This window comes from Thermobia domestica, chromosome 6 (assembly GCF_964235325.1).
Source record: "Thermobia domestica chromosome 6, izTheDome1.hap1.1, whole genome shotgun sequence".
NCBI classification, from domain to species: Eukaryota; Metazoa; Arthropoda; class Insecta; order Zygentoma; family Lepismatidae; genus Thermobia; species Thermobia domestica.
In genome coordinates this window covers 20,096,532-20,118,468 of record NC_137459.1, presented here as the reverse complement: position 1 = coordinate 20,118,468, position 21,937 = coordinate 20,096,532, and the positions used below count along the sequence as shown (strand labels likewise).

The following is a 21,937-nucleotide window of genomic DNA, read 5'->3' as shown; positions in this document are numbered from 1 at the left end:
ATTAAATCCTGTGGCCGTCTTTGTCCAAATATGGTTGTTTCTTCCATTTACTATATAACTAAAAAAAAAAAAAAAAAACTTTTTCATTGTAATCTCTATATACCGTTATGTTGAAATCGCGCGTTAGTTAAACATAAAACAACTTATATAAGAAACATCAGTCACCGGTGACGAATAAGTAGATTCAGAACAAGATTTTTTATTTATTATTCACATTCAGAAATCTGTTTATGTAATTTGGAATTTATTCACGTAACTTCTATAAAGATCTACTTCTGCCCTGAGGACGAGGAACATGACAAGGACTCCTGTATCAACTTTTAGTCTTTGCCGTCGGTGGTGACGCTGTGAGGTTTCCTTCTACAGATGCTACTCCACCTAGCCAGGGAAAACTAAATTATGATCGTTAGCTTATTCTTCGCTCCACTTGTACTTTCTTGTCAGTACCGTGTACTTACATTTTGAGATTTTTTACCTTACATAATTTGAGTTTAAGGTAGCTCATCATAATATATTCTTATTCCCTATTTGTGCTATAACCAATGCCTAACCGGTTCTGATCTATCGATTGCAATAAAATCTTAATAGCTAAACACTGTTGGGTCTGGCCAATATTTGGATAAGTGAGCATTGAGGAATATCAAATGGTATTGACAGTGCAGTATTCACTCAGCTTTATGAGGGCAGTTGCGGAGCTATATGAATAAAAGAATTAAGGGACTACGGTCAAGAAAAGTGGCGACATCGGTGATAGAAATTACACTGTGGTCATCACATATCTTACAACTTAAAATTGACTGTAACACCACGTGTGTGGGTCTCCCATTTCGCCTTACTTTCTTCATTTTAGTTGTCACCGTCTCCTTTCGCCTACATGGCATAACCGTAGGATGCGAAACTGAAGTATTTCAGTTGATTTTACAACAAATTGATGGTTAGTCACCTTGAGCTCTTCGCTGCTTCATTCGATTTTTTTTTTTTTATTTTTTTATTTTTTAATGTGCTATAAACACAAATGCTATAATACGTTAGGTACACTTCCCGAACCAGTACACAACAAGATATTTTTATTGGACTTTTCCCTCTGATTTCTGTAGTTTTTTCATGTTTTTATATTGCGGAGCTAGTTTACAAAATTGTCAGAAGACGACCATCTAATATAAATAAGTTCTGTTTTAACTTGCTTATCCTCGTTGAGTCCCTATTAGGAATTGAGGTAAGTTGATTTTGAGTTTAACGGCCCTTTCAGCAGCGAGGATATATGAGACGGGATCTACTGAATAACATGGAATTCGAACCACATAAGCTCGCACCGACCCGGGTCTCCCACGCCAAAGGCGCGTAGGCTTACAACTTAGCCACGAAGGAATTAGTATTAGGAATTAACCTAGTGATTGAATATTTAATTAGTAATTAATTAACAATCACTTCCAGGCACTAGTGTTATTTGATTCTTCTCGAACTACTGTCACTCAGAAAAAAATGGGTGTATTGCCGAACTATCGCAGAAAAATCGAAAGAGTGTCTGACAATTGAGTTCTTTCTGCTTATTTGTGACTGACAGTAGCATTCTTACCTAAATGATCTCATCAGTTAAGTGACCGGATGAAAATATACCAATGAGAACTTTGAATAACTCGAGAAACAATAATGACAGAATAGTTTTTCGAAAAGGGAAAAGAGTAGAATTTTATATCCAGCACAAAAGTAATTAGTCAGCTCACCTCACTGCACCTCCACGTATGCCCCTTTTGTTGCTAGGCAAACATCAAGACGGTACTCAACCTTCCTCCAGGTGTTGCGTAATATTTGAGGTATCACGGACCCACAAGCATCGATAATTCTTTGTCTTAGGTCATCCAAATCTTGAACTTGGGTCTGGTAGACTTAAGTCTTCACATACTCCCAAAGAAAACAAGTTCAAGGGTCAAGTCGGGCAATCTCGGGAGCCATAGAATTCAGCGAACCAAAAACAGCACTTCACTTTCTAACAAACAGTAAGAGACGCCGTTTTGCTCACGAGTAATGCGCATATATGAAGCCCTGTTGCATTCAATTGTCTGCTGAGCATAAAATTGTATGTATTTTTTGTTTTTTCTGGAAAACAAAATCAGAAGATTCCATCAGTATTGGTTCTTGGGTTATTCAAATTTCTTATTCGTATATTTTTATCCGGGCACACTGTAGAACCAGTGACAATTTGAGTTGCAGTTTGCTTTATTTAAGGAACAATAGAGGAAGGAAAGCAATGAGAAGTGAATGATGTATGACAATTTAAAGTGATATGGATAATAGCTTAATCTTTGTGAACGCTCAAGACAGAAACCATCTCTATATAGTTGCTGATGTGTTGTGCAAGGGGTGTCATTGATTTTCCATTTCCGAGGCCTGAACGAGGTATTTGGTGGATTTATTTATTGTAAACTTTGTTGTAATACACCAGGCCTCGGAAGTGCATTACTGATCACCAGACACATATCTGTCTTCACGATGGTGTTAATGTGTGTAATCGGTTTAACAAATTAAGAAGTGCTAACTTAGAAGTTGAAGTGGGTCGAAACCAAGGTGATTAAAAACCGTACGAATATATCATAACCCGTAAGTGCACTGAGGATATGATGTAAAAATTGAAATTTGTTACCGTAATATCAGGAAAGAATTGGATTTATATATGTGAATATATTTTTAAAATTACCAAATGGTCCTTATTGGACCTTAAAACGGATTAAATCAAATTCCAACTTTCCTCAATCAGCGTGAAAAAGATTCTTTAAAAAAAAAAAAAAAAAAAAAAAAAAAAAAAAAAAAAAAAAAAAAAAGACGCCATCTTTAAAAACTGTGATTTAAGTTGATTCTTGTGTGAGTACTGTAAACAAATCCAACACACAAATTGAATTGGGCGATTACATCCAATATACGAACGTTCAAAAGTAGTATAAATTATTTAAATTATTACTGAAAGCAATATATGACCTGTAATACTGCACAACTTGCGTAACGTATTGACCTCTGTTCTTTAGCAGTTTAAATTTATTTATTTATTTATTTTTGTGGTCTGTCTTCACACTTGTTCCCGTGTCTTCAGGAAAGAAACATTTCGTATAAGGTGACTGAGAACTACCTGGACAAGCTGAAAAACCGCTAGACACGTATTTAACTAATTTGGCATGTGTTTAGATTGTTACATGTTTCGTTTCTTGTGTTCATTTTATTTGATGAAGAGAACTGAAGCTATAATTAATAGCTGTACTTTAAATTACAGATTGTGTATACAAGATTCCTAGCATCCCTTGACAAAAACGCGTTGACGGCCTCAGTAGTTGCTCAATTGAAATGTGACGAGTGCTCAAGCTCCAATTTGTAATGTACCATTACAGTTGAAAGTAATGGCAACTTTTTTTTACGCACCCTGTACCTAGTAATTTTTTTTTATTCGATTTCGGTTTAATTACACAATTTATTTACTCTCTTTACTTCAAATTAAATGTAATGAATCGAAAGGTTTCATTAGTAACCATATTCCCACTGAATAATATATTTATTTATATTTTGATTAAGTGTAAATCCCATTTTCGCATATACAAGTTGAATAGTTACAAGGTTTACCATTCTGACGTCATACCGAAACATAGTTCCGTCATTGGATATACATTTTCTTAATTTCAGACCAATGTAGATTTTGGCCAGGTACCTAAACTTTCCCTCACCCCCTCTCACTAGTCCATAGTCACTTTCAGATTCGGTTATATCTGGATTTGACAAATTTCTATTTGTTTTGTAATTTCCGCGGCTAAAGTTTTCGTCCTGATTGGGGGAATTTTCCAACCCTTGTCGTTTTCGGCGCAATGTTATTATAATAATCGAAGACACACTAGCAGGAGCAGCTTGTGATTTTTGTGCCACATATTTTTCGGGAAGGATTCGAATTTCCAAGGAAAACTAAGGTAACATATAATGTAATTCAATAGTTAAAGATTTACAACGGAATAGAAGCCCGGAAAATCCACAAATTTTGATAAAGAAGCTGCAATTCAGTGAAATAAGGATTTGTGTTTACATGACGCCATGATGTTATCATTTTAGAACAAATATAGTGGAAGTGTGATTTTACCCTCCTCTTCTTTCAAACCATAGATTCAGTTAGGGATTAGGGGAAATACGACCTGGTTTCGTATATTCTATAATGTATATTTTAAATGTGATTTTTTTTTTAGTAAGTGTCTGTATGTAGTAGGTTTTGTAATACTAACTATCAAAATGACGGCTTAAGTTAACTAAAAGGCTCCTATTCCCTTTCCAAATTGAACCATTTCTAGCGGGGGAATGGGTTAGTTATTGTTTGTTTTAGGGCCTTTTCCCCTTTCAGGGGAAGGGTCCCTCAATAAACGTTGTTAAGGTGCCTCTAGGGCATCAATCTTTAGTAATCATTTTGTAAACCTGTTTCAAGTAATTGGTCAGGTCAATTGGACTTAGGGTTAACTATTCTCATTTTGCCCCTTAAAGTTTAATAGAGCCAACTCTATATACCAAAAAGGAGTACTTTTCCCCAACATGCATGTAATTTAATGGTGTTTGTTTAGTTAGTAGTTTTTATGTGTAGTATTTATAGTGGTGTGTGTAGTTAGTAGTTCTGAGTGAGTGTGTGATTTCTATGGTTAGGACAGTGTAGTTCACATGCATTAGTTTAATACCATTTGTCTAACTCAAAGCACACTAAACGAGAGTAACTATTAGATTTCTGATTAATGAGTACAAGTATATATTTCAGTACACGGTAAATTATGCCTCCACTACAGCGCCACCGTGTCCATTTTCGGTAGTCAATTGTTTGTTGACTTTACGACATCGCCTGACTTAATGATTTAGATTGTTTGATTTTGGCCATTTATTCTCAAATTACATCCCGTGGACATGGTTTTCGGTTCAGATGAGTATACATTCATATAAGATAGCATGAGATCTTACTGTACTGAAAATTACAGCTTGCTAGGTCCAGTATTAATCGAAATATCCACTGAAATAAAGAATGCCTATTTTCTTAATAGAGGTAAAGTCCATATGCTGCTACTATTTGTTTCAAAATGTAGTTTTAAATTCTCTTTTCCCGTGGCTGTAGAAAATTTCCATTGTTGCTTTAGTTTTATCAGCAAATCAGAAATACATTAATCGTTGACAAATAAACTTTCAGTAAATACACGTATGATTTTTTTTTTTTTAACTGCGAAGTAAATACGATTTGGGTGCTTCGAAACAAAGAGTCAGTGGTTCGATGAATGTTATCGTGTAGTGGTTTGAGCGTGATAGATTGTGATAATTATATATTTATTAGTGTGTAATATAAATATGTGTATGGCCTGCGTGTAAAATGTATGAAATAGGGTGTCTCTAAAATATTACTTCGCGCGAAAATGAGTAAATAATGAATGCATGTAATGATATATTAGTAATATGATATAAAATATGAATGAGATGATAGGACACCTATATTTAAATGGATAGGCCTAGTGTATGTTATATAGTGAGAATATGAATACGTTTACTAAAAAAAAAATCTCTCGCGTTTTGACTCCTACACCAGTACATTCATACAACCAAGTTTGCTACTTGGATAGTAAATTGTAGTTGGGAATTGTGTGTTACTTCGCATTTAAGTACCTCATAGTAACAGCCACGGATCTTAAGCCTTTCATCAGATAGGGTAGCATCATGTGGGAATTACTTCTAAAGGTTGACAGAAATGATAACTAAGAAAAGATAACTGCTATATCCTGTGATCATCGAAAAGTACAGGTTTCGGTCATTTGTACCTTTAACATTCATTGCCTCTCCGAGATTTTTTTTTTTTCGTTGCTTACCTTATTTATTTATTGTGCAGTGTTCATATAGCTGACATCTCAGTTCGGACTATCCGATTAAATCAACCGCTACTAAATTAATATTTATGTCAATAGCGTACCCGGATGTCGACCCCTAGTCCCCTTAAGTATTTTCATTTCTTAGTTTAATTAGATGAGGGAAATTAACGACATCCCAGACTGTGGCATGTCTGCGCAGGGTAGCCATCGGTGATGTTTGGTCATTGAAATCACCGATCCAAAATTCAGTTTATTTATTTATTTATTTATTTTTTTTTATTTTGGCAAATCACTAATTAGGGATATCTTAGCTATTACTCTAGTTTCATTACTGTTCTGGATTCTTTTACTTTCCGAAAGGTCGGATGATTTTTTTTGTTTTGAAATTCCAAATTAAGACTCTACTCCAACCTTCCGGTGGAGTCCGGGATCTGCAAGGGTGTTGACCGGATACGGTGAGTGGTGGGATTTCCCTAAAGCCTTTGTCTTTCCGAAAATCCCATCGAGGACACAGACTCGTCTCAACTTTGCAGACACCTTTTTACGGCTATTTATTTGGTAAGCCGAACCCCATTTGGCATAAAAGAGAATATTTGGTTATAGTATGTTGTATACGTAAATTCGACCACTTATCTTTCGTAGTTGTAGTGTTCTGTCTCCTCTCTTTTTACCTATCCTTCTTCTACTTCTTCTTAATTTTTTTTTTAATTTTTCAACCTTTCCCCCCCCCGGTTCTGAAACTCATGAAAACATACAATGTTCATATCACTTATTTCGATCGTATGTACTAACTGAGACATCGAGGGATACGATTCGTGGAGGTATTTCAGCACAACTCAGGACCATTTTCGTGATACTCAACCCACCACGGGAGAAACTGACGAAGAAGGTACACTATGATTTCAGATTTCCAGAAACTTATTTGTTATTCATTGCTCGTACAAATTATATCCATTGATTACCGATTTCTGGTTTTCTTTCTATTGATTGGTTATATGGTGTATGTATTAGTAGTTTGGGCCCACTAGTTTCGAATAACATTGATTTTTTTTTCTGTATATACATCTATATATGTACTTACATAGTTTAAAGGGTTACGTGCCTGCTCTATTTGTTGTATTTCCACCTCTCATGTCAACTTATTAAATAACACCAACTATTTCTTTATACGCGGATCTTAGTAAATTGAATCTTTGTCGATTATCGGGTTTATATATATAAAGTTCAATCTCGCAACCTTATGAGAAGAGAAAATAATTTTTGTTAGTCAGGGTTTTTGTTTCGTCTTTGAGCCAATAAAATGTGAATATTTATCGAATATAAAAAGGTTATGTAGAATTTAAATGTCGACGAAATACTAAGATGGATATTAAAGTGAAATTTATTATATTGAGTAATATGAATATATATATATATATATGCGAGTATGTATGTAAAGGGCTCGGTATTTACCCTGGTTGTTTTAGGTTGCCATAGATTTTTGACACCCGACATTGACCAATTATTTGTGATGTAAAGTATTACCGCGTAACTTATAATTAATGACACCTTATCGATTTGTTAGTAATGTTTGTAACTATTCAATTTTTTAATACTATGTCAAATGTTGCATGGAACAAGTAGCAGGTCGTAAGAAAAGTAAAAAATAACCCTAATCCATATCCAAAATTATTTTGCGAGATCAATAGTGAAATCAAGTGAATTACGAAACAGTGTGCCCCACCAACGAATCCTTCTATCAGTAATCTATGAAACAAATTCTCCCCTACGACTGGAAACATAACTATTTGTCGTTCGTCAGTTCAGTGACTAAAACCTTTGACTCCACGATCTATACTAGAAAAAAAAATTAGTGATCTTAAATTCAATGAACTGAAATTTGGTCAATAATTTAGTAATGTGAATACAGGAATATGGAAATATGTTCCCAATGTTTGGGACTGGACTCGATATTTTAAATCTCGATAAACTTTGAATATTCATACCAAGTGCGTCAAGTGACGAAAAAAAAAAATATATATATATATGTAATATGAAGCAACTATTTGTCTGTAATTAAAACCAAAACGACTAAATACTCTCATGGACACCAATCATAGTGAATAAAGAGAGTTGAAAAAGGAGTTAATATCGACGTGAGAACAAAGACTCATAAAATTGTCGAAATTTCTCTTGGGACAGAGACTCAATAAAATGCTACTAAAGTGCTTTTTTTTAAAAGAATGATTAACCAATTATATTTTTTTCTTTCTTTTTTCCGCAATGATATGTATTCATTGCACTGAATCTTAAATATATTGACCTTTGAATTTTCTTTATTTTTTGTCTTTCGTCTTTTGTCGAATATATTTTTTAATGTAATCCAACTTTTAATATCTCTAGAAAGAGAAATGTGTTATTTGATATTGTTGAAAATAGCAGATTTCTGTGCATGCTTATGAAACATTTTTTTTTTTTTTTTCATGTATCAAATTTTTCCTGTTATGTCAAACTAAGTTTTCTTTTATTGAAATGTAATAAATGTCTATAGAAATGTAGTTAGGTTAGTTTAATTCAACTAAATGTAACCTGAAGTATACACTGTCCCGTATGAATGTGAGTGTGAGTGAAATGTAGGTTTAGTATTAAGTGCACCGATTCTTTTGATATATATATATGTGAGTTACTATAGTTAATGGTAGTTGGCAATTAAAGTCGTTGAATGTCAATACTAACTTAATTTAAGTTGGCTCTATGAAGGAAGCAAAAGGGACCGAAGTAGCCTGAACGAATGATCATCATGGGAGAACTGTGAAAGTCAAAATCTTCGACAAATATGTGATACTCTGATTTTTTTTTTTTCTTTCCTGTGGTCGATTCTAACATGCCATCAACTTCGTTGTTTGTTTTTCAAATATTGGATATTAGTCTAGAACTTCTGGAAATATTGAATAAACGGTTAAATTAAACTTTCTCATCTACCTCAGAGCTAGATTGGGATAATTCGGTAGTTGGGGTTAAATGGATCTAGGTCTGGGATGTATGGGTTAACATGTGTCTACCTTTGATCACCTTAATACCAAACATTCACCCAATAGCTATTGGAAATGATCCCAATTCGATAATTATTCACTTTCCTTTACCATATTCCTCAAAATATCCAGTAACAGTTTCCTCTTTATTACCTTCTTACTTTACCTCTTTTCTCTTCTATCTTCCTTTTCCTTTCTTCATCATCATCTTCTATTTTTAATAAAACTGAAAAGGGGGTCGTGACTGGGAATTCCATATATAATAAACACGGTCATGTATTTATTTATTTTATTTTCTTCAGAAGTCCGATAAAAAGTTTTCTTGTTTCGATCAAACCTAGTATGTTCGAAATTAAGAAATGGATAATATATTCCAATATAATTAGACATAAGCTGATAGCTTCATGAATATCCCCACCAGGGGTGAAGGGTTCCCACTCACGACTTATTCCATGCATCACATATGTTGCAGAGCTTTCTTTCTTCCTTGCCCTTTTTTCAGTTTTAAATTCGAGAACGTAATGGAAACCTTGTTACAGAATGCACCAAAAACACATGGATTAGATCTAACTTACATGAACAACTAGAAATATCTCAGATCCTTCTGTGCTTATTTCGATTTTATGGTGGTATTAATAGTCAACAGTTGAAGGAAATTATTTCTATTTGTTTGGTGAGTTCATATTTTTGTCTTAAGTCATTAGTTGTAAAGTTGTATTTACTGGGCCAAAACGTACAGTAAAAGTTCTTTGAATATATGGAAACAAATACTAGAATATTTCAATGGTGGATACGCGGATACGTATGGATATATACATTGTGGGTTAAAACCTACCTACCAACTTTCAATTATATAAAGTACTGAATGAAACAACATGTAATTCTCATTTAAATTATAGTTATTGTCCTGGCATTTACATTACATGCTCAGTATGTTTTGCGTCAACTTCAGCTATTTTACGCAGTGTTATTTCAACATTTGATTCGAGTTTGTAAAGAAAAAAAACATCTGTGGAAATGCCAAAAAATTCACGTTCTGTTGTTGACTTTGCTCTTCAGAAATTGTGATGTTGCTATACTAAACTTTGTCTTTGAGTAATTGAACAACCCTATAAAAACAAATCTTTAAAATGTTCAACTCTGGTGAGTACGGACGTTAGCCAAATCAGTTTCCATACATAAAGACGGAAGTATGGAAACATTTAAGATTGGAATGAAACTGTTTCCAATCAATCTTCCATACCTGTCTGCTGGCTCTTCTAACTCTAGGCTTTATGATTAGGGTGTACGATGGTCCAGTGGTAGAGCGCTTACCTCTGGTGCGTGTGGGTTTCTGGTTTGATCCCCGACCAAGTAAGTTTGTTGTGGGCAACATTGTGTTCGTGGGTTTTCTCATTGTACTCCAGTTTCCTTCTACATTTTCATTCCACCAGTTATTACATCATCAATCACTTGCCTTAGTCGTCCGTCTCCTTTAGCCTAACGGACGTAATTGAGGGACGTAAAACTGAAAGATTATTTCAAGATGATCGATTGTACTATTCGTAGTTAAACACTCGTTGTTGAGTAGTGTAGTGTAACAGCCGTACATTTTATTATTGTATTTTTCTTTTCCTTTATTAAATTTTATGTGATTCTCATAGTTAGTTAATCGTATTTAATTATGTTATAGGATGTAAAAAGGACTGTTAATCTTCTCTTAATTGATAAGTTACCAATTGTTTATATTGTATATATGTGTTTTCTCGTTTATTTCATATATTTAATATATAGTTCTTAAGTCTCAATGATAGAATATACTCAATGGAAAATACCTGATTAAGGTGGATCACCACCCGGAAGTCAGTACATATTTTTAGCTTATTTCCTTAACTACTGCGCAATGAAACGTTACATATTATAAATATTGCACTATAAGATAGAGTTATGTTTCAGCTACGACACAGGATACTGATTTATTTGGTGGTTGTGTCTTCTGATATCGAAAAAGATAACAAATAAAAGAAAATATTAGATTCGTTTTACAATGAACACACAAGATGGCACTTGCTGTTAGATCTTACTAGAAGTGCTCATTTTTATGAAATGTTTATTTGTATATGTAAAGTATGCTAAAGTAACAATCTTATTATGAAATAGATATATTGTATGACTGTTTTTCGTGTTTTGTTTCACATTTTATTTAAACATTAATTTACATTTAAGGAAATAGATTTTGAGAAAAAACTTGCGCAGAACGCCATAATGCGTTGTTGCCAAATTTGTACGTTTAATTCCTGGATTCTAGCGTTGCAGTTCGAGAAGCAAAACTTAGCTGTGAATTCCGGTAAGGGTCTAAAATTAATTTCTCCAGTAAGTATCCAAGCAAAATTCCATGATAAATTCCTTTATTATCTGGCATAAGCAAACACTCGACACTATCTGGCAACGCCACACTATACAAGCAGCGTTTAGCATAGCACCGAGAACACCTGGTGATCCACCTTAACATTATATAGCGTAGGAGTAGCCCCAAAGGTAAGACAAAGTGAAAATACTAAGAGTTTATGTGCGCACACAGCTGTAGTGTTGGGTGCATGAAATGGTGTGTATGGAAACTTAACATTAGTGACCAAAGTACAAAATAGTCTTGAGATCTGACGTGAGTTGCAGATTCTTTTTTTTTTTTTTTTTTTCATTTAATATAAATTAAATGTGATGTGTCTCCCAAAAACGGATTTAACCTAGTAGACCTCTTTCGTGCTACGCACGAGGTAAGTCCATCGTGTTAACATCTTTTTCGGCATTTATAATTTTAAATTCACCGACGGACTTCAACTGTAACTTGTATTTTTTTAAAACTTGATTTTACAAATAAGCTGGCCTAGCTAAATCGTCTTAATTATTCAAATGTACTTGCTACCATTATGGATCTATCTGCAGTTAAAAGAGTCGTAAAATGTTCGTTATTTGTTCGTGTGTGACCTCTTTCGTACTGCAACTGCGACAGAAGGCTTCCATTTTAAGTACTCGCAAAATTATTTACAAAGAATCAGATCATATAATGTCTCACGTAAGTTTCATCAAATTACGATTTAATTGAAGAAAAAATTACATTTGAACTTGTTTGGTAGTTTTTGCGACACCCCGTAGATGTGTGTGTCAGACCTACATTTTTTAAGGTGGGCATCCCGGACGCTCAAAAGTATGAATGAACAGAAACATCAGTTATATTTAGGAGATTGAGATGGAGTGACCTGGAACCACTTTTCCAAGCCAGTGACAGGGGAGTTCCATATCCACACGTTGACGATCGTCTTGTTCTTTGTGTGGTGATGCCTAGTCCTGCTGGAAATAATGAAGGAGGGTGCTTGCTTTCTGCGAGAAGGGACGAAAACGATGTATTTTAATCAGTTTGATGGGGTGCTGAGAAATGAGGATTATGTTGATGAGTATGGGTCCAGTTACACGAGTGTCCCATATTCCACATCACATTATCTTCAAATCAGGCCTCTACGCTGGTCTAGTGGCTAGCGCGCACGCGCCTTTGCTGCGGGGTTCGATTCCCAGTGGGAGATCCGTGTAATTTGAACGCGTTACGGTGTTTCGGATTTTGTCTTAAACGGTAGATCCAAGTCTAATAGCCTCGATGCTGAAGAAAGTACGCTTAACTCCAATCTACCGACCCAATTTAGGTGTGTCTAACCAACGGCGGGTTGTTTCATTCCAGTATCATTGATTCTGATGGTTTACCTCAGTGAAAAATAAACTATCTGTATGAATGAGGAATCCAGGTGCTATTTGCGTAACATCTAAATACAGTGTCTATTGTCGAAGTATGCATTTGCGTTCTCAAACTATCAGAATTATCTCAGTTCTCTCATGCATTTCAGGGTTATCTTCTGTTACCTGCAACAGTAATAGCGTCAAACATTTAATTGTAAGTTACAATTGAACCGTTACAGCCATCACTAAAGCTAAATACAGCATTACATTCGTGTGAAAGTTCTCATGCTGTTTGATAGTCCACTGGTGACACTCTTTCCATTTGTTTACAAAATGTGACATTGATCCAATATGGCACACGGCTCATAACCTGGAAACGACTAGATTTCGTAAATCGATGTACACAGATGAGTAAGACTCGGAGGTAGTCTCATTCGTTTCGGAGAAAAGAAATTTTCTCGTAGAAGGATCTGTCTTCATCGGCGAGAAACTGAACAAGTTATTGATTTACAGCTTCATGTCAATTGAACATTATACCACTCAACGAGTTCTTAAGAAAGAAGTCTGATGGCGCAAGATTAGGCAGGTATGGCATTACATCCCATCCAAGCTCCAATAATTGTTCACAGGTGATCGAACTTGGTTGTGGTTTCTCGTTGTTTTGATGGAACACAATTTGTTTATGAGTAACTAACTCTAAACGTTTCTCGATGATGCATTCATTCAAATTGTCTAATTATCGACAGTGTGTATTGGAATTGATTGTTTGGTTCCTTGGCAGTAGCTCTAAAAACATGATACTTTCGAAATCGCATCATATTATTGAAATCATAACTTTCTTCTGATGAATGTGTGCTTTCGATGTCGTTTGAGACAAATCATCACGTCGGAACCAAGACTCGGCGAACAATGTTGTAAACAGTTCTTTTTTAACTACACCATTACATGCTTCTAATGTTCTATGTTAGGCTAGTTATTCGAATTTTTTGCGAAAGTGTCAATGGGTAATATTTTCTTTTTAAGCATACCCCTTCAACTACTGTGTTGTCACTACATAGTCGGTACTGGCTAAAGTTGATTACACACAACTTCCCTAATACACTGTACATATCAATTTTAGATTTTGCTACCTACCGTTTCCTTTGGGTACTGGCTCCTGCAATAGTCCCTACAGAAAATGTTGATAACAATCTGGTTCAGAGTTCACATCCCGTTCGAGCGTAAATTCATAAAAGTAGGAAATAAGTACTACGACATGGGTAGCCTCAGTGGTTCGGAAATCAAGGTTTGACTGTATCTTACCTCTGCGCATATGTGCGTATATATACGACTGGCAAGCTGACAATTCCATAACTATTCGTAACAAATTCCTATTATATATACAGCGAAAGAAAGGATACTGATGAATACACACAAATTCCAATTTTATAAAGCACGAATGCTTGAGTGAACAACACTGCACACACACTTTTAAAATATGAAACACTTGATACAACGAACAATAAAAAGTAATAAGAAGATATACGTATGGAAAATAAATGAACTATGTTATAGCCCGTAATGCACAGTTATTTCTCATGTCACATAACACTAAAACCTATTCACTTGGATAGGTACTTTCACTATTAAACCAGTTGAGAATGCTCCAAGAGCGTTGCCAGAACGAATGAATTGGAGAGATGGAGCGGGAAGGATACCGTATTTTACGAACTATAAGAAGCACTTTTTCCTTCGAAAAATTGCCTTCAAAATTCAGGTGCCTTTTATACTCGAAATAAATATAAAAGTGTCCAATGCCGCGGGAAACCTCGCATTAAATCTCTATTTGGCAACATTGGATCTAACTGGCAGCAGCAGTGCACCGATGCGACGAACATCAGTTGCGGGGATTCACAAGCTTGCTAATACCGTATCCCTCCCGCCCCGCCACCACAAACTCAGAACCACAGACTAGACAATAGAGATCGTAAACTCTGCGAAAAAGTGAAAAAATGTTAGTATTTTTTTTAATTGCTTGAAAATTTAGGGACGTAAAATACAGTAACTGTGATTGTTCCTACATAGAAAAGTAAATATTTTTATCCGCACTTTCTCTTTCTCGCAAAAATTCGCAAAATATCATCTCTCTCTGACTTACAGTTCCCGAGATATGGCTCCTTGAATCTTCCGAAATTCCAACTTTTTTTGGCGGTGAACAGTTGGCCAGTGGCCACCGGTTACTATTTGGTACCAAAATATTAACCATCCTCTTAGATATTGATCAACATCAATATCATCTGTATAACTTTATATGGCCCCTTAAATCTCCGGAGATCGGCCATTTTTTTGGTCAGTATCTCGGGAATGGTAAGGGTGATGCGAAAAATTACATTACCTTCTTAGATAGTTTTTGATCCTCTATCGAATGGAGGAATCAAAATTTAAAAAAATTAACAAATAACAAAGATACACACACACACGTACACACGGACAGACATAGAAAATTCAGCAACGAACTTTATAATTTCGTTGAACAGGTAGTGAATACTCGGAGGCTTGAGGTAAGTGAGGCTATTGCGTGCCTCTCCTTTGAAGTAGCAGACGCGAACTCCTCGCTTCTGCTGCCATCCCTGAATATCCCGAAAGAATGCCTTTAGTTTTCAGTGTCTTTTAGGATTTGTTCCGAAATAAATCATGAATTTTATATTCATAATCTATGCAAATATAATTGTGGTATATTAAGTAGTCCTGGCAAGACGTCTTTTTGTCCCGTGGGAAAGTAAAATTTGCTGTCAAGGTGGAGTAAGTGTTCCAGACCAACTTTAGAAATTCAGTCTATAACTAATGGATATCTTATATGTTAGGCTAATGGAAAGCAGTTTAATAGAAAAGCATACAGATTGGCAATTCTGGAGAGTAAGATTTTCATATGCAATTCACACAAACTACAATCGTTATTCCCATCGAAGTTCAGATAACAAAGCTCAGTGTGAAGAGCTTTGTACCTGGTCTGTTAATGTAACAATTTCGTATTTAAAAAGGTTTCTAAACGCTGATAATCACTTATATGGAAAATAAACACAAAATAAGTTTAGTATACAAAATCGTGAGTTGTTAACTTCACTCAAGAAAAGATAAAATGTTTGCTTATCTGAAGTACTCTGCTAGTTAGATAAACATTCAATTCAATAAAGAGTGGTTCCTTTGTATTATTCTCGACACCGACAGGTCTGGAGCCCACCTGCGTGGAAAAGAAGAAAAGTGGTTTCTTTCCTGCTGTAAAGCGTCCAGAACGAAGAAAGGAAATGTTTTTTTTTGGATCAAAAGATCCAATATATTTCAGACAAAAATTTTCTTGTAGGCCTTATATTTCGAGAACTACATATAGTGTAGCCAAACCAAAACTACCAATTTACTCAGTACGATGTGCTTATTCTGTTGGAAATACGAAAACTCGATTTAAAAGTTTTGTGATCCCTGATCCAAAAACTAATTATTGGCCAAGATCGCAATCTTTTGATGCATTTTTTGGATCATTCGTAAAATTCTTGTTCACTTGAATAAAATACTAATTTGGATGATGATTTAGAGTCGGTAAAAATACACAGTTTGTCCGATAAGTGAGTTGTGTGGCCGAGCTGATCGGTGACAATTCTGATCTTAAGTAGTCATTAGCCCAGCAATTAAGAAGTCGTATTGGGAATAATGATAATAACAACAATAACAAGATTCTTAAGTTTCATAAACAACAACTAATAAAATTTTATTCTATTTTTTTTTAAACAATGTATTTCTATTATAGTTCGTTAGCTCACTGAGGACATAATATAAAAATTGTTACCTTGATAATTCTCTGTATTTTTTTTCTTTTTCTTTTTTTTTAAATTAATAAATAGTATCAATGAAATGAGCACTGTGCTGGGATAACAGTGACTCAGCTTAGGTGTGTGTCCGTACTGTCAGTATGTTATGAATTTGTTATTTATAAATATTTTCTTTTTTTTATAGAAATCAGAATTAGGATATAATCAGGTGTTTGAGGGAGAGCTGAACGATGAGCACCGTGACATTATTGAACAGATATTACATGTTCAGGCTGTTCTCGTTCTCGGCTTGTACGGGTTTACGAGTAAAATTGATGAAGGGTAAGTTTTTGTTGTTACTAATGAGAACAGAATTCTTATTTGTAGTTTAAATTTAGAAATCAGTAAATTAATGTTATTTCCTCTTAAAGACGCATTTATTTTCTTACCAATCATGATATTTATAAACTCTGTCTCGTATTTAACGTTAGAGACATGAAAATTATTGATCAAAACTTCTTCACAGTTATATGGTAGCCTTCAATTTAACTTTGCGTTGACGTCAACAACAACACACTACGAAATCTTAGACAGCTCAGAGTGCCACAAATTTTATCGTCGTTACCAGACTTATAGGAGCCTTGTACAGAATGTAGGTTCAGCCGTAAAAATACGGAGAATAAACCGGCAATGCTCCATTCCTTATTATAGTGTGATAGTGTGCTGATTTGTTGAATCCATTTGAAGGTAAAACTAGATGCATTATGTATTGAAATATGTGGTAGTAGAATTATTCATTTCTCCTCCCCTCATAAAATTGATATTCTGAAGAGATTAAAAATACCAAGTGTCCGTCGTAATACAGAGTTATTCAAAAAGAAGAAGCAGACTGACAATATTTATTTCAGTCGCATAAAAAAGGAACACTTTTCAATTTTATTTTATGGGAGGAGTGGGATATAATGAAAGAAATTCACTTTCACATAGTAAAAAATAAGAAAGAATAATCGAATCCTACAACAATAATATAGTAGTGCATTCGACACTTGTTGATAAATTGATGAGGCTTTAATTGGCTCAAATTGTTGAAAACTGAGATATCTCGAACATAGTAATTACTTTAGAAGGCACGGGAACGTAGTGTTTGTTTTTGGTGCGCAGAGTTTCAGCTTCTATCCGATGACCTTAAGGGGGCCGCGGTGCCTCAGTGGTAGAGCTGGTGCATGGGGTCCTTGGTTCGATCCCAGCTCGCGCCAAGTGAGCTTTAAGGTAGACAAACACCGTGTGCGTGGGTTTTCTCGGGGTTCACCCGCTTGCTCCCACTTTCTTCATTCCACCAGTTCATTAATTTCTCATCATTACCGTCTCCTTTAGCGTAGCCGGCATAACAATGGGACGTGAAACTCAAAAGATTTAATTTCATTTTCGATGACCTTAAGGTTTTGCGATAAGATATGTTTTCCGTTAGTTTAGTTAGGATCCTTTTTTCGTTGTTTTCTCCTCCTTTATTGCACCAATTATTTGAGTTGTCATAACTATATGATTAGCAGTAGATAACACATCAGCTCGATAACTATTGATTGTTTATGTTCCGATCCCACGCTGAATCATAGATGTATGTGCTATGTGGCGTTGGTGCTGAAAATGAGAGGTTAGTTCCAAACAAGTGAAAGTAATTTCATTTACGCTGATTTGGGATGGAAAAGTCCTTTATAAATAGTAGAGATTGGAATTGTAATTATAAAGCCTCTATATTTACTTTGTTACAGAGGAATGGGTACTTCAGTGATTCAAGATACAGACCTATGGAAAGTTATAGATGAGTCTCTGGCCAAAGTGAGAAAGACGGGTATCCATGGGGTGCTTCACTTCGGTTGGATACTGGCTAATTCATTTAACTCCAACATGAAGACATTTGCTATGGAGTGTAATGTTACTACAGAGAAAGCTTTGAATGATGGTAAAATATTGAAACAACTTGATACACTTCTGAATCATCCTTTGTACACAGTAAGTATATGATTATTCTTTTACATATAATAAGTCGTCGTTTTTAGGGTTAACTTAATATTTACATCGTTGGGTTTAATTGTGTCGTGACTATGAGAACTATTTATGAATACTAAAGAGGTTAGTCGTTTCAGTAATATACTGAACGATTTTAATCTATAATAACATTTTCTGAAATATATCTGTTTCTCATATGACCTATCCGCTGTTAGTCCAGTCACAGGCCTGAAGTGTAGAACACTAAAATAAACCAGCGAACAAATAGAAGAAATAAGCTGATCGTGTGAGAAATGATTATCCGTGTATGTCTCTTACGAATATAGCAAATATTTTGGTGATCTATAACTTACTAAAATCATCTAAAAAGAATGCACGAACTTTGTCCTTGAAGTAAGGTGGATTGTTTATTCATCTCTTGAGTCCGACACTAAAACTTAATAATCTAAAGCACTTTAACATAAAAGCATGTATAATATTAATGGCAACTAGTAAATATTATTTTAATTCAAATTATAATTCTATTAGCAATCTAGCTACAATCAATGCAAGCTTCACCTATTTATCATTCACTGTGAAAATTTAGGTTGCAATTACTAACAGTATTTTCCGAGAAGAAAAAATGACTGGCGTTTGTCAGCTACCACGCTTTTGTATATCGAGAGTTTGCATTCCACATCACTTCATACAAAAGGGGTGCTTAAAAAAAATGCCACTTCTGATTTAGTTTGCCTTATCTCTTATCTTTGTCAGTGTCCCACTTATTATTGTACTAAAACCGGAAATGGGTGAAATCTACTTCAGCCTTCGGTTTCAGTATTTGTTGTCATAGGGAAAAGCAGAAGCAAATAGCAGGAAACTGTTACGTGATATGAATTTAGTAGTCCGGAAATAAGTTTACTCTGGGCTTTAATTCTTCCACTGAAACCGAAAGTGATAAAAATTTGCTACAACTTTCGGATTCAATTTTGAGCTCGTACTTTGAAAGCTGTAATAGATAGTGCGGAATTTTTATTTTATATGTACGTACTGTCCCATTAATAGGTTCAATCTTGGCTAAATGACTGTATTGAAGCCAGAATTAGTAGAAATCCACCAAAAGTTACAAAGTCGGCAGTTACGAGTTGTAAGTAGCGGGTGACGAGTGAGTCGTCTGCTGTGGAACTTCGTGTGTGCCAATGTACGCTGTATACTTGCATGGGATAAGGGTGTTGTGCCTCCACCTTTGTACTGGTCACGTAATTCCCGGACACTGATGGTTTGTTTGGCTGTTACGAGCTGTTTGACGCTACGCTCATCCTACGTTTTGAACTTCTGTACGCCCCTGCACCTCCGTTTCTTAGAGACCGTTACTCCATTTTCTTCCCACTTCTTGTACACCTTCACTACAGAGGAACGGACGACGCATCCGACAAGTATTGCTGTCTGGGTTATTGACGCACCAGTTGCTCTAGTACCCGCAATCACGCCGTATTGAAATGCGGATAAATTCTGCCCATCTATTATAACAGTATGCTTCTGCCAATATGTAGCCTCTAGTGTGTTCTTTCTCTGCAATACTACCAGTCGGGGTGGTCATGTAATCAGCTCGGCTGCTGGTCACACTTTCTTGCGTGTAGGGGTGGTCGCAATTCAGTGAGCACACCTTCCCGGCGGGAGCTCATGTGGTTCGGATTCCACGTTAATCAGTAGGTCCACGTCTCATATAGCCTCGCTGCTGAACGGGACGTTAAACTCAAAATCCAATCCAATCAGTGAGCACTCTTGTGGATATATATATATATATATATATATATATATATATATATAATATGTAACTACTCATCGTAATGTTAAGCATTATCACCATTTTCGTTTGAACTTCCGTGCTAATATTTTGTTGCTTAATCTTTTCAGGAAAACGGCAAATTAAGAGACATTGCGTATGACAGTATCTCCATGATGGTTAATTGCTGTTTTGTATTGTATGGTGCAGACTGGTTAAGTTGCATAGACGCAGTGTGGGATTTGGGGAAAACAATCCTTAAACATCCGACAGAAGCGGCTTCCTTCTGGTCCCTTGGGAAGGATACCGGATTTCGAGCCCTATTTGAAAAGGCCAAGATGAATTTTCCGATGGTGATAGAACCCTATTTGGATATGTGTGAAGCTTTAGCATCAGCTTCGTCTGACAGCACGGAAAAGGTAAAAGAAAAAAGTTACACAACTTGTATCTTAGAATAAAGTTCTAATATTTAACACTGTTAGTACATAGACTGGTCTCTTTACATTAGAACAAATTGAAGTCGTTGCTTACGTAAGATATTCCATCCCGCCACCATCGATCTTCATCGATGTAATGGCTGCCGGTATAGGCCATTGCACGACATCGTAGTTTCCAATGCACGTGCCAGGATATATTGTCTCACTCCTGTTCATAGGCTTTCCAGAGGACATTAAACGTACGAACCTGAGGGAATGAAAGGCGCCGTTTGAGAAGTCCTAGGGGACAGTAATCCACGGACTAGCACCTGGACTCTTGATGGCAATATTCCCGGTCGAAATAGCATGGATAGCAGTTGCAGCTACCATGTGACGGTAAAAGGCCAGCGATGTTTTTGCTGTGTAACTTGAAGTTTTGTCCTGATGCAGTTCGCCGTGATGCATGTGGTCATCATACAGTACTGATATTTCGCCTGTGTAAGCTAGGGTAGAAAATCTATTTTGTAATAAGTAGCATTAGTGTAGCACCAGGATTTTTGTACCTTACGAATCTTAAACTTCCCTCTGTAGCAAAAGTCAGTAACAACCTTAAAACGTTTTAGACTCTTTTTTAACATTGACGTTCAAATTATATCGGTCTTTTTAATGAACACCTCTGTAGGTGATGGTCAGAACTTTTCCAGTCACTTAGGTAGATATATACTTCGTCCATTGTCACTACCAAGTTACAGTGGTCAGCAGCTACGTGGCGCGTGTAAAACATTCTTGCCTTGTTGTTTCGATCCTCAATATGTCATGGTGTTAATGCGTGCACGCTTACTTTGTCAGCAGTTTGCAGCCTTAAATTGTAATGGCTTTTTTCACTCACTGTTGATTGGGTCACGTGTCGTCCAACCATATAACATGCTGTGGTGATGGATTCTCACAGGCCACCATACCCTGGATTTTCTTAAGCACAGGTCTTGAGAGTTTCACTGACAACCACTTTGGATGCGATTTCGTCGTTGTGAGTTGTATAAGAGGCTACTGTACATAACATTAAATTATAACAGTGGCCCGTCCTACCACAAACGCATTGTTTAGACACCATTCTATTATGCAGGAAATGCTAAGGTTTGCATGGAAAATACCCATACCATTGCCGTTTTACCATTACAAGATCTTTATCCTGCTAGATAGCAGCTGAGAGACTGATAAACGTGTGCGTACAGTTTTGTTGCTCTCTAAAACCTGGTTTACATGTGCCGCAGTCTTGCAAGTTGTTTCGATAGAAACGTATCAGTCTCTGTATATGAGCATAGAACGTTACTTCGTCTGTCACAATACGTCGCAATATAAAGCGCGATGACCCGCGCTGCCCTAATGACATATTGTC

General features: G+C 35.8%; 1 protein-coding gene across 1 annotated transcript in view; it reads left to right on the top strand.

The window, feature by feature from the left end:
* Positions 1-21,937, top strand: part of LOC145687870 (uncharacterized) — a 93,741-nt gene that overhangs the window by 17,284 nt on the left and 54,520 nt on the right. Inside the window, exons 3-5 of the mRNA XM_081761377.1 lie at positions 16,559-16,695; positions 18,123-18,363; positions 20,257-20,544. Of these exons, the coding sequence (XP_081617503.1) occupies positions 16,559-16,695; positions 18,123-18,363; positions 20,257-20,544 (666 nt within the window). The remainder of the gene's footprint in view (positions 1-16,558; positions 16,696-18,122; positions 18,364-20,256; positions 20,545-21,937) is intronic.